The 12735-nt window shown below is 30.9% G+C and overlaps 1 protein-coding gene across 3 annotated transcripts in view; it reads right to left on the reverse strand.

Moving 5' to 3' along the window:
- The window catches only part of LOC125065724 (guanine nucleotide exchange factor DBS-like), a 77013-nt gene that overhangs the window by 53982 nt on the left and 10296 nt on the right, over positions 1-12735 (reverse strand). The window contains exon 1 of one of the 3 annotated variants that reach the window (XM_047673519.1): positions 8187-8467. The exons of the other annotated variants lie outside the window; for them this stretch is intronic. Within the exon in view, the coding sequence (XP_047529475.1) occupies positions 8187-8241 (55 nt within the window). The 5' untranslated portion in view covers positions 8242-8467. Of the gene's footprint in view, positions 1-8186; positions 8468-12735 lie in introns of those variants that run through there. 3 annotated transcript variants of the gene reach the window in all.

The raw sequence follows: 12735 nt of genomic DNA on the forward strand, positions 1-12735 counted from the left end.
TCGTTTCATCGTTTGAAGTTGCTTTTAAAATATTTATAAAGAAGTTTTGAGTTCATTTATTCTCTTTGTAGACATTGTGCAACAGTAGTGTCATCCTTACAATATTTCAGACGGAATAACAAGATAACGTCCATGAAAATTTATGAGAAACTTTCTTTGAAAACTTAACGTAATAAAGTCGACGTAAACAAGACGAGGCCCCACAACTTGGACGGGTCCAGGTGACCCACATTTTTATTTTAACAACCAACTTGAAAACAAAAATGAAATTGAATTCTAGTTATAAAACTGCGCATCGTAAATTAAATATGTTTTTGCTTTTGATGCTATTAAAGTGAAACACATAAGAAAACCATTTCCTTATCTTAAATAATTTTACACTAGATATGTATGTATGTAATATATAAAAGTATTTGCATACCATCAGAGTTTATATGTAGTTTATTCTAACCACAAGAGTGAAACAAAATAACAACTTTGACGTTGAATCGACGCGATGCGACGCGATGTCATTGGTCGCGATCGTCAATTATCTAAAATATTCATATTACCGTGAAATATATCTATAGATACCTACCTACATATTCATCAAGAACTATCTGTAATGGATAAAACACAGTAGAGCTATAAGCAAATCGCATCAATAAGTTAATCTTTATTTGTCTTTATTCCTTCTTTAATTGGAATAATAATTTAATTAATGAATATTAATTTATTTTGAAAAAAAAAAAAACTTCAAAAGTATCTTTAAAGAAAAAATAAATAAGATCTTAATATAAGTATTTCAAAATTCCGTTATACTGGGTGACACGCTACCGGTTTTCATGGTTTTAATCTCAAATTCTCGGCGATAAATCTAAAAAAAAATAGAAGTTAACAGAAATTCGAATCTGCAAAGTATTAAATAATAAACCATTTTTTTTAAACAGTTCTAGTTGTTGATTTATATCTCTCGAAAGTTGATAAATAATATCGTTTTTATCAGTTACTTGTGTTTCAGGTGGTTATTAACTTTACAAATATATTTATTTAATAACATTGTACAACACAGTATAATGTACCAAAGGCGGGCTTAATGATAAAGGCATTCTCTATCAGGTCATCTGCAAGAAAAAACGTTGTTAAAGAAAAATAAATGATTCATCAGAAAAAAAACAGTCTACTCATAAATCAAGGTACATATAGTCACACTTATAATATAGGTATTAAAAGTCTAAAATTACAAAGATAAAGTTTGCTGCAACTTTGTAATGTTAAGACTTAATAAATCGCAGTATAATATTGTGATATACATTACAAGTTTTAAGTTGTACATTTCGAGGGCTTCATGCCGCCTTATATGACAATGCGATACTGTACCTTTGCATTATGTTACTTGTGTTACTATTTCATAAGAATATTGTAATGAGAAATTACGAAGGTGGATAAAATTTACGTCTTGTCACGTTTTTCTCACTTCATCGAATACGACATGGTACGATTTTCCACGGTTTGGCTTAATGTTGATTAATATTTGAATTTAGTGTTTCCACAGTGTCAAATTCTGGTTAGAAAGATTACGTAATTTAGTTTAATGTAACTAAAGACATTAAATACTACTTACATCAACGAGATTGGCACACTGTCTGTTTTTATAAAAATATAAAAATTTATATTATGAAAATCATTATCTTAAATAGATCCTCAAAGACTATCTCAGCTGTTTTTTATTAATAATATAATGATGTAGAATTAATAGCTAGTAGATGTCTAATTAGTAAGTAAATCTATTATTAGTAGGTATGTATATTGTATTATAGTAAAATCACTGATAAGATTGTAGGTATATTTTTGACAGAAGAAGTATTTGTGTGTGTAAACAGTAAATACGTTTAGATATACTATTATACTGAGTATGATAATGAGATAATAAAAAAAATATTAGTTTTGCACGATGTAAAATTTAGAATTGAACCCCCAATAGAATGAATTTTATTAAGATGTTAGTATACGAATAAGATATTTGCAAACGAAACAAATTGATCAAGAGTACGTATAACAAAAATTAAAGAACTTAATTAGAATATCCTTTTTTATTAATAATAATTAATTATATTACCGACAATCGAGATGGTTACCGAGAATTTTGGGGGGTCAAAACCGGACAAGCACCGGTGAATTGTCGGTTTTCGTTTTTAATTTATTATTTTATAATTTATCTCTTGTTGGGCGGTGAAGAAAATAGTCTTCAAGAAAGCTGCATGTGTCAGATAAAATATGTAAGCTGTATGTGTATAGTGTATCCCACCAAGCTGTATGAGCTCTACACCTTTACCTCAAGTCTAAGCACAGTAGTGAGACATTTACAATCAATAAAATAATTAATAGTTTTTATTTTAAATTGAAAAAAGGGTCAAATTTCTGTGCATTTTCTTTCAAGTAAAAGGGGAAGTGTAAATCACATTACGAGTATATAACACAGTACGGATAGCTACATATAATGATTTGTTGAGATCAAACATTAATTTCAATTCAGATTACTAATAAAGTGCGACATATATCATGTGACCTTGGTTGAACCGTGCTCCTGCTTTGTGTCGTTGACGCAGCCGGCGCTGGCGCAGGCATTGTTCTCTCAGCCTTGACACTTGCATAAGCGAAATAAACTCAAGAAGACAAAACTGTGTATTTTTTAATATCAAAATATATTCATTTTAAAACAAATTAGCTGTAGTGATTCTTTAAACGAATATTATTTTCACTTCTCACATCGTCTTAACTCAATTCGTATAAAAATGTTGAATAATAAATAAATGGACATACACGATACTATTACGTATGTATGATAGTAATGAGATGGACTATTATAAGAATTATACTGATGATACCTTGACTAGTCTAGGTCAACGCATCGACGGGAAATTAAAACGTTCGTGATAGATAGTCGAAAAAAAAAATCATGTTCGATTTCCACGCTAATGTAGTAGGGTATACAGCTCATTTTTACGTATCAAGGAAATGTTTGTATTTTAACAATAAGTAGACTGTGTGTAAACTTGTAAAGAGCACCTGTTTAACGTTGTTTCTAAGTTTGTTTATGTGATCTACACTCTCGTCCCAGAACGTGTTAACACTTTCATTTCCAGGTAAATAAACTTTACCCAGTATAATGATTTAGAATATTTATTTAATATGTATTGTGTAATTATTCATATAACGAGCTTGAACGAGTCACGTTACGAAATCGTACCTCTTTTGTTTTCGTTATTCCCATAATACGTAATTCGCACACATTTTTAAGTTAGCTATTGTAATTGCCTGTGATAATTAGTGTAAGTATGATATTTTAGTTTTTATTTATAGTTCTTGTATTTCATTATGATGTTATAGAGAATAAGCAGGACTGTGTCTATATTTTATAGTGACAAATATAATGAGGTATTGTAAATTAAAAGGTTAAATTATACTCTGTTGATTGCTGTGAATTGCCTTACATGTTTTACCTTCGGGTGACAGCAAATATTTTTTAGGAAAATAGGTCTGCAGGTACATTTGGGGCGTGCTAGTCCTGTTTTTTAAAGATAATATAAATCAGCAGTAATTCCTAGGGGATACATCAAATATAAATGATGACTTTGCCCTCAAACTGCATGTAATACACGTGTTCTTAGTATTAAAATTAAAATCATCCAAAAACTTCTGGATTCGATAAATTAGAACGATGTTATAGTTATTTTTTATAAAATGTTAAATTATAAGCAAGCCAGTAGTAACAGGCGTTGAATTACGTACGTCTTCCAATATCTCTGTTTTGTAGTATGTAAGTACTATGATTACAGAGATATATGTCATCCAATGTCAGGAAGATTTGGTTACTCTGATATTGTCGTGCACAGCCAACCGTCACTAAAGTGTCCGTACTCAGGGTGAGATTGACTGACAGACACATTCATTGTAATAAACGTTATTCCATTGAAAGGAAATGGTATCTCTTTGGCCATCAAAACGCAAATCGTCAGTTTGTCAGGTTTAAGTTGACTCATCCTGAAACACGTAACGGATTAACCTCCTTTATCTAATCCGTGCCCTGAATGTTTCATGTAATCCTGGTATCCTTTTATAAAACTACATTACTAATATGATGTAGGTAAATAAGAGAGCGTATATCATTTTTTCTTTAAAGCCTTTCTACCTTATACTTAGAATGCGCTCTTCTCAGTATTTCCTGAACAAAGACTATAGTTTTCTAAGAAGAATAGTAAACATGAGGCATACTAATCTTAATAAACTAATTTTTATTTTATACATAACTTAAATGTTAATTCACAATAGATCTAAAGGGACTAGCTGCCGGTAGCCTAATACTTATATGCCGTAGGTACTCAATTCATAGAGGTATTAAGTGTTATCAATTCAGAGCACACCATAGCATAATATCTAGGTTGTTCGAGGACAATAGCTACGGCTAGATAACTAGCGCTTTGCGGGAAGCGAATATCACGCGCCGGCATTGTGTTAGATAGAACACGTTCGATATTATTTTTTCGAAAATCATATTCAGCCTGCATGGACGATGATGCTTTGTTAATTTACCCGACTACGGACTGTATATGATTTCACCTCGCATTTACTCGTATGTATTTATTGCTATTAATTATTTTAACAACAAATAGGATAAGGTGGTAACTGATATATGACTACGGGGATCCTTAAACTTTTTTTTTTATAATTTATTATTATTCAATTAATGACCCTGTATACCATTGTAGTTTCGATATATTTTATAAAAATTGGCATATTGTGTCTCTCACGGGTATTGTTAACGAGATTTATTATTTTATTAGGTCCTGAGAATATTTTCGTTATCATGAATAAACACGTACGGCCTGGGAGAGTCATCATGCCGTATTTCAATGAATTCAATGTTCTGTATTATCTGCTCGATATTTGCACAGCCAAAAATTACGTTAACCAGCACACAATTTATAAACATTCATACACTTTTTTTGTGAAATATCTCTATTTTAATTAATTTAACTTTATATTTTATGAAAATTTAATATGAGCCTACTGTGATAGTTACATTTTCGTGTACACTATATTGTATCTCTTATGTTAACAATTTATTTGATCTGATTCACTAAATTCAAGGTCAAGATGTTGACAATATTTCAAGAATAATAGTAGTAACGTTTAATCGATTGAGACTTTTATATTTATGTATTATATATTAATTAGAAACATCACAACACAATATAATATTCAGTTACTCTCACAGTCAGTATAATATTATAGATCAGTTTAATGCTTCTATATTTAATAAATAAGGAGTTTAAGTTCGATCTAGTTAGGTATTTAATAGCCTTGTACAAACTTTTGGTTTTTATAGCATCTAAAACCTTTAGAAGCACCCCTTTAAGGCTTCACCTAGAAGCTACATTTAAGCTGTAAGTCGATTTCAATTTGGGCATTGGGCAATTCAACACCTGAATCCTAAATACTTCTAAAAGTTTGACATTTTGACAGAAAAAAATGGATAACAAATGTATACAAAGGTATAAATTAAGAAAAATCGTTGAATCGTTTTTAAGGTACACGCACATCAATTAATTGAATTAGAATGCGACATCGAATTTTTTGAAATTGTAATGTTCAGTAATCACATCTCAAAATCTAAATCTACTTTATTATTGAATTGGGTTGTACAGTACACTTTTGAATCGTCATTTTACTAAGTTTATTCACTGAAGCTAACACAGGTAACCTCTAACGCTTAATGGAGCAATGTTATTATCAAGTGCTTGTTATTCTTATTATTTATTATATAGTGCTCTTCTTTGTAAAATAAGGGGTTACTATTTCTACTTCAAGTTACCTATTTTAAAAATAAGTATTGTATACGTGCATTTTTTTTTTATCAAATATTAGCCAACATTTTAGTAGCACCTGGTGTCCGACAGTAATACTTAGGAGTCTAGGGGACGACATGAGCAGGTGCAGTGTTTTTTGTTCCGGAAACATTCGGTTATTCAACTTTTCTATAAAAATATTATTAATTGATGTGATGACAAATTTTTAACAAACATAAACCGACTTAAAATCGGTCCAAGCTTGAAGTATACCCTTGCCTAAAAAATAAAATAAGTTTCCAAATCGGTTCACAAATGACGGAAGTCTGAGGTGACAAATATTAAATAAAAAAGACAACCGAATTGAAAAGTATCACTTTTTCAATAACTTGATACATAATATTGATTCTTATATATATTTGATTGAGAGTCAGACAGTGTGCCGATTAATCTATATACTTTAGAATATACTGTACTTATTGATTCGCTACTATTTTGTTTCTGCAGAAATGTTTAAATTAACGATATTTATTTGTGGATTTTGCTTACATTATTATTGCTTTCGATAGTCCATGTTGATTAAATTTTTAGTATAATATTACTATCACCATTATTCGGTTAATCTTAAATCGAATGGTTTGTTTTTTACCTAAAACTTAAATAGTAAGCTATAAGTTATTGTTCTTCTAAATTATCGTTATTTTCTGTTTCCATAAATAAGTAACTTCTTATATAACAAACAGTTACATTTGGTTACTTAGTTTTCGGAATGTGACTTCCGGACAAATTGCCGCGGATTCTTTTACGTGTAGGTAATGATAAATATTTTTACGAATATAACTCGACATTGCATCGCAATAAAATAACTTTCAGGATTTCAACTTGAACGTAAGGAATACGACTTTAGTATTCTAAATCTTAGTGAGACCAATAACAAAGTAATACATTAGGTCTCTATTATACATTATTTTTTTATGTATTAATCATATATGATGATGATGATGTACTTCTGATCGATTTTCGTCGCGGCGGCCTTTCTCGACGAAGTATAGCCAACTGAGCAGAATTAATTATATCGCAAAACTGTATGCACAAACACAGGTTTAATTTATATTTATATAGAAGTCAGTTCTTTAACGACTAATATGCACTCCGAAGTAATGGACTATGGAAAAACTTCAAATCTTTTTATATTGACCCGAACCGTGGATTGAACGAAATACCTCGAGATCAACAGTCTTATAAGATCAATGAGGTAGTCAACGCAGTAATGTAATGATAATCACCTTAATGTTATTATAATAAATAGTAAGTTAGTATATAAGTTTAAGTTTTTGTTTCATAAATCTCTCGTTAATGATAAAATCACGTTAATAGCTTATTTTTTGTAATCATATTGCCAGCATAAAACGTAAACTTATATATGTACAAAATTATTTAACAGTAATTAAATGCTTGTTTAATTTGTTAATTTACCGAGATGTGCAAAGAGTTTGTATCTTCTGGAATTCAATGTATAAAACTTTTTGGTTTCTAAACGATCGGTGTATGTATATATTATATGTATGCAATATACTTCGTCAAAAAATTAACCGAATAACTGTTATGGCAATAAATAAAACATTTTTTTATAGAATGTACATTTTATTCTCTAAATTTAACATAAGACATATTTTCGAATTAATAATATTTTGTCATTTTTTATTAGCTTAAATTTTGTGCCCAAAATTGCTGCCAGAAGAATAGAAGTTCAATCCATAAAAGATTGGCGAGAACCGGTCAAACCTGATGGCCCGCATTTGTAAATGGAGTATCCGACGCTGATAAAAGTCATATAGAATCCGTTAAAATTAATTTTAACTCGATTATCTGCCTAAACTGTCTTTTGTTACCAAAGCAAAATAAAGTATTATGAAGTATTTCTACTTGGCAACCAGCAAGCTTTGTCTCCCACAAAGATGCTAATAATAGGGGTAGTGCATGTTATGTGTATCACGACATAAATAAAGAAAAATGAACATTAATACACAAGATATAATTAAACATTAATATTGTTATTGTAAGATTATTTTTTTTAATTTTGTTTCGATTGTATTAATTTAATAAACACATTACAAAGTAAAGCAAAATATTTCTATTAAATATAAATTCCAGTAACTGTTCAAATAAATGATTAGAACGAAAACAATAACTTCTGAAGGACTAGTATGTTATCGCTGTATACATAGTTACAAATTAGAATAGGTATTAAAGATAAAAAACTGAACAATCACCAATTACTCCAAAGTTTTTAATTAAATTGTGACTAGAATATTCCAATTTAAAACTTGAGGAGATATTTAAGTAAATTTTACCTACCAGCTTTTCCAAAAATGATTTCCAATTTATTAGGCACTTCGAAACGTATTTTCATAGCACTGGTTTATATTAACAGTATGCAAGTTCATTCATATCAGGAATAAAAAAAACAAACGTTTCAAAATTTAAATTCAGTAGTCGAATTCAAATTCGCGCTTTGACCCGAACTAATGGCGCGCATCGGATATACTTCGGTGACAACAGAGCGCGGACTGAGCAGCGGCCGCGTCCTTCCGCATGGGATGCCTCCCGCCGCGCCGGCCTACATCTACTATACACTTAGCTGAATGCGGTTGAAGTGATGTAATCTACATGTGAGTCGTGACGAAATGAACAACAGATAGGATATATGACAACGTCACGTTTGATTATTATTAGGGGAACAATATTTTAGCGGGTAGAAGATAACTACTATTGGTGACAGATTTGACATTCATTAAACGAGAATCGCATAAGTCTTCCTACCCATAATCTGGTATAATAATTACTTTATAGCGAACATATCAATGTTTTTCCGTAGACTAAATTGTGTACTCAGAATAAACAACCGAAATATACTCTCGATTAGCTCTACACATACAAAGTTATTAATTAATTATTAAAATAAAAATGAACCGAATATGTATTTAGTTCTCTTATAATTTTAAGTACGTAAGTGAAGTAACAACTTCAACGAAGTAATAATTATGTAGAGTCAAAGATATATAGCCTGTGATGTATTTGAGTAGATTAAATTAGTGTAACATTTTTTTTTTGTATAATTTCTATTTTTTCAGCATATTAAGCAATAATCAGGGTCAAACATATTTGTAAGACACACATAAATTACATGAAATTGTGACGGTAGTTATTCCATCTATCTGTCTATCCCAATGTAATGTAATATGATACGAACGACTCTTAATGTTCTTATGGATGTAGTAGCCATTTTTGATCATTTGAGTCTATTTCGCGGCCCACGTAACTCTGCAAAGCGCACGTGGTCCATAGTCTATGTTGGCCAACATTGGTCTGAGGCTGCAGATATAAATTCAGGTTTATCAACTTATTCCGACAGCTAATTCTCAGTCGAAGAGTTTGGAAGACAAATAAAGCCGTTAGTCCTGCGTCCGAATTAAAAAGTCATTCCTGCCTCTGCGTATATTCTTCAGCGCAGTTGACTAGTCTCCTTTGGGAATAGCAACTGTGGCCAGAATTACTCAGGTCACCATTAATTTGTAGTTTATTGAATAATTGTTAGTATTTGTATACTGATTTGTTATAGCCCAGTGGATAAAACACTTGAATCACTATAATATGTACTTTAATTTCCGTTCATAAATTCTATTCATATTCGGTGATGAAGGAAAACATCAGAGGAAGATCGAGATCGACGAAGCATTTTTATGTCAGATGAAATTCTGCCACAAGTGCCATTGTGTATCCATCAACTCGCATTGGAGCAGCGTGGTTAACTCCAACCCTTCTTATAAATGGAAGCTTTTATACAGCAGTGGGATATTTACGGTCTAAAGTACGCAACATTTTATTTATATTTAAAAAAGGCGAAATAATTTATCTCTAGGGTGGTGGGTATTTATAATTATTCCGAAAAAGTCTACAAATTTAGTTTTTACATATGAATTAGGATTTTATTGTAATAGTAGAGTAGAATAAAGCCTTTCTTTCAGCTCGTGGAGATCACTCCGTGGATCGGAAGAGCCGACTCGGTTAACTTTTGTTATGTGCACGCTTTAGAGCACGCTTTTATGTTGGCAGGGTAGCCCACCCTCTAGGGTTGGTTACAAAGATTTATAAGGATTTAAAATATTTATTAAAATATAATGATAGGATACCATTCAATGCATTCGCATTCGATTCTAAAAATCGAATGGGAATGCATTGAATGGTAAATTAATAGCAGGATTTTTTGAACGAATAATGTTAACGTATACATGACATCTGAATAGTTAAATTTTATCGTGATACATTATTTTTTAAACAAAATTTCACGTGTGGCAGTTATTTGTTATGCAAACAAAATGATAAATAAAAAACATATGAAGATTAATATACCTGAGTGAGTAAAGATCGATTATTTAAAGATGATAAAGTAGGTACGGAAAATAATAAATCATCTAACAAATCAGTATTGATCGGGTATTGTTAATGTTTAAATAACAATAATTTTATACATTATCCTTATAAACTTTTCTTCGACCTTATTTTGTAACGTCTGTCTGTTAAGCGCGATAAACTTAACTACCTAAAGGATTTTCATTCGCTTTTTACCAATAGAAGTAAAAATGCTGTGATGGTTACAAGACGTGAATCTTAACCGAAGATGCTGAGTTATTACTGGGAGCAAGTACCACTGAATTTTATTCATGTGCTGAATTTGTATTTATAATCCATCTCGTACTCGGTGGTGAAGGAAAACATCAAGCACGTGGTGGTTGAGAATAAACTCTAAAACTTCTCCTCATAGGGGAAAGAAGGACTTTGCCTAGCAGTGGAAAACATTACGTCAACAGGAACTTTTACTAGCGTGCGCCACGTAAACCAATATAGTAACACGTGTAACGATATAGAATAGTTGTATGTAGAGCGTTAATCTATCCGTGCGAAGTAGACGAGTAAGCTAGTATTAAATATGAGCATGCCTTCAAAACAATGACGAATACCGTATATACCCTTAAAGATTTGTTAAAATCTAAATGGGACCAACCTCGAGTTACATTTCAATCAATTTCGATATAAAAACTTTCTTGTGTTTTCGAGTCGTCTATTGTTAATAAATTATTTGTTACTTCTATTTTCATGAATTTTAAAATTAGGGCAAACTTGATTGATATATATTTTTTCCATTATATGCTTAAAATGTGCACATAAATAACTTTTTAATTTCATTTCACCTCAAGCAAAGTAGGCAAAATTTAAACAAACCAGTTTTAAACTTTATTGTAATTTTGACATAGTGTTTGTTTTAACGCCTGTGTTTTCTTCCTACTGTACTGTAACCGCTCTATTTATAACAACCGATGAGCGCAGACATATCCACCTACTTAGCTTGCATCTAGGAAGTGAATATTGCTCGTGAATCGATGTAAATCATTGAGAGAACATCTACCGCCTCATTTAACTAAAAACAGTGCTAAAATATTCCCATTTTCTTTGAACGTGTAGTTTATTCTCTAAAAAAAGTGTAGCGTTATGATGTGTGAATATTCCTTTCTGATAGTAACCATTTTTATAGTTATCTATGAAAATTTATCTTCACAATGTCTCTTTAACATGGAAAAATGTGTACCTATTATTCGGATACCCGACTGATTATTGTTCGAAGCCAAAATAATCCTCTTTATGTTAATTCAGAGAAAAAACTGAATCACTCACGAGTGTTTATCTTATTCACTTATATTAAACACCTCAATTGTCAGGTATTAATAGTATATATTAAGGTTAGACAAAGCTCCGAGTCTGTCGATTCGCGTCAATCATAACAGCATTTGCCGAGTTACGTTGTCATATTAAATTATTTATATTCAGTTATTCATAACTATGCTATTGTTTTCACCATACAATTTGAGCTACCTACCAATCCGTGTTTGAAATATATATTGTGGATTTATAGAGCCTCATATAGTACTTATTGATTAGCATAGTTCTTTGAGAAGTATTTTTAAAGTTTAAACTACCACTAGTAAAATCTTATATTATGCGTAGGTTTGAAACTAACACTGATCCCATATTACACTTTCAGACAAAAAAATTGAATGTAAATTTTTGGTATCGAAAACTTCGCATTAAATTTGGTTTAAATAAAGTATTGTTTAGATATTATATATTAAGAAATAAAATCTATCCCGCACAATTTCCATTAATTTATCAGTGCTCTCGAGAATTTCCAGTTACTTCCAATTAAATCGACATGATGGCACTCTTATTCCAAGAATGAAAGATTAAAATTACAATGTTAGCCACGATGGTATTCAGTAAAAGTCGGAACCGGAGGAAAGACATGACAATGCGGACAGCAAACAAAAGCCGGCGGACTGCGGCTCGAATAGCAATCAGGCTAGCCGCGTGCCTCATTGCCAGCCTACGCCTTGATTCGGACCTCCACACAATAAATTTTTAGTAATACAAGGTCTTTCCTCAATTTCAAACGAATATAAACATAATGACATATCAGTTAAATTTCTCATAATTTTTAATAATAATTGAAGAAAAATCATGCTATTTATATAAAACTCTACCTCTATCTTACTATTTTCGAAAAAATCTTTATAATTAACTTTTTATTATACTAAAAAGAAATATTTTTAGGGAAATTATGGATGAAATTAAGGGGTCCTAAAGATATCTTACAAAAATAATTAAATCAATAAATGGGCGAACCTTATGTCTTTTACAATAAGAACCAGAGCTTTTTAAAACATTGGTTACGTTGGACACAACTAATCAATAAATTTTAGGACGATAACAAATTATATTGACCAGATCGAGTACAAGTTGAAGTATTTCATTTGGCCTTGAGTTTTATTTACAATTGCCGAATCATCGTCGA

The sequence above is a fragment of the Vanessa atalanta genome, chromosome 1, assembly GCF_905147765.1.
Source record: "Vanessa atalanta chromosome 1, ilVanAtal1.2, whole genome shotgun sequence".
NCBI lineage: Eukaryota > Metazoa > Arthropoda > Insecta > Lepidoptera > Nymphalidae > Vanessa > Vanessa atalanta.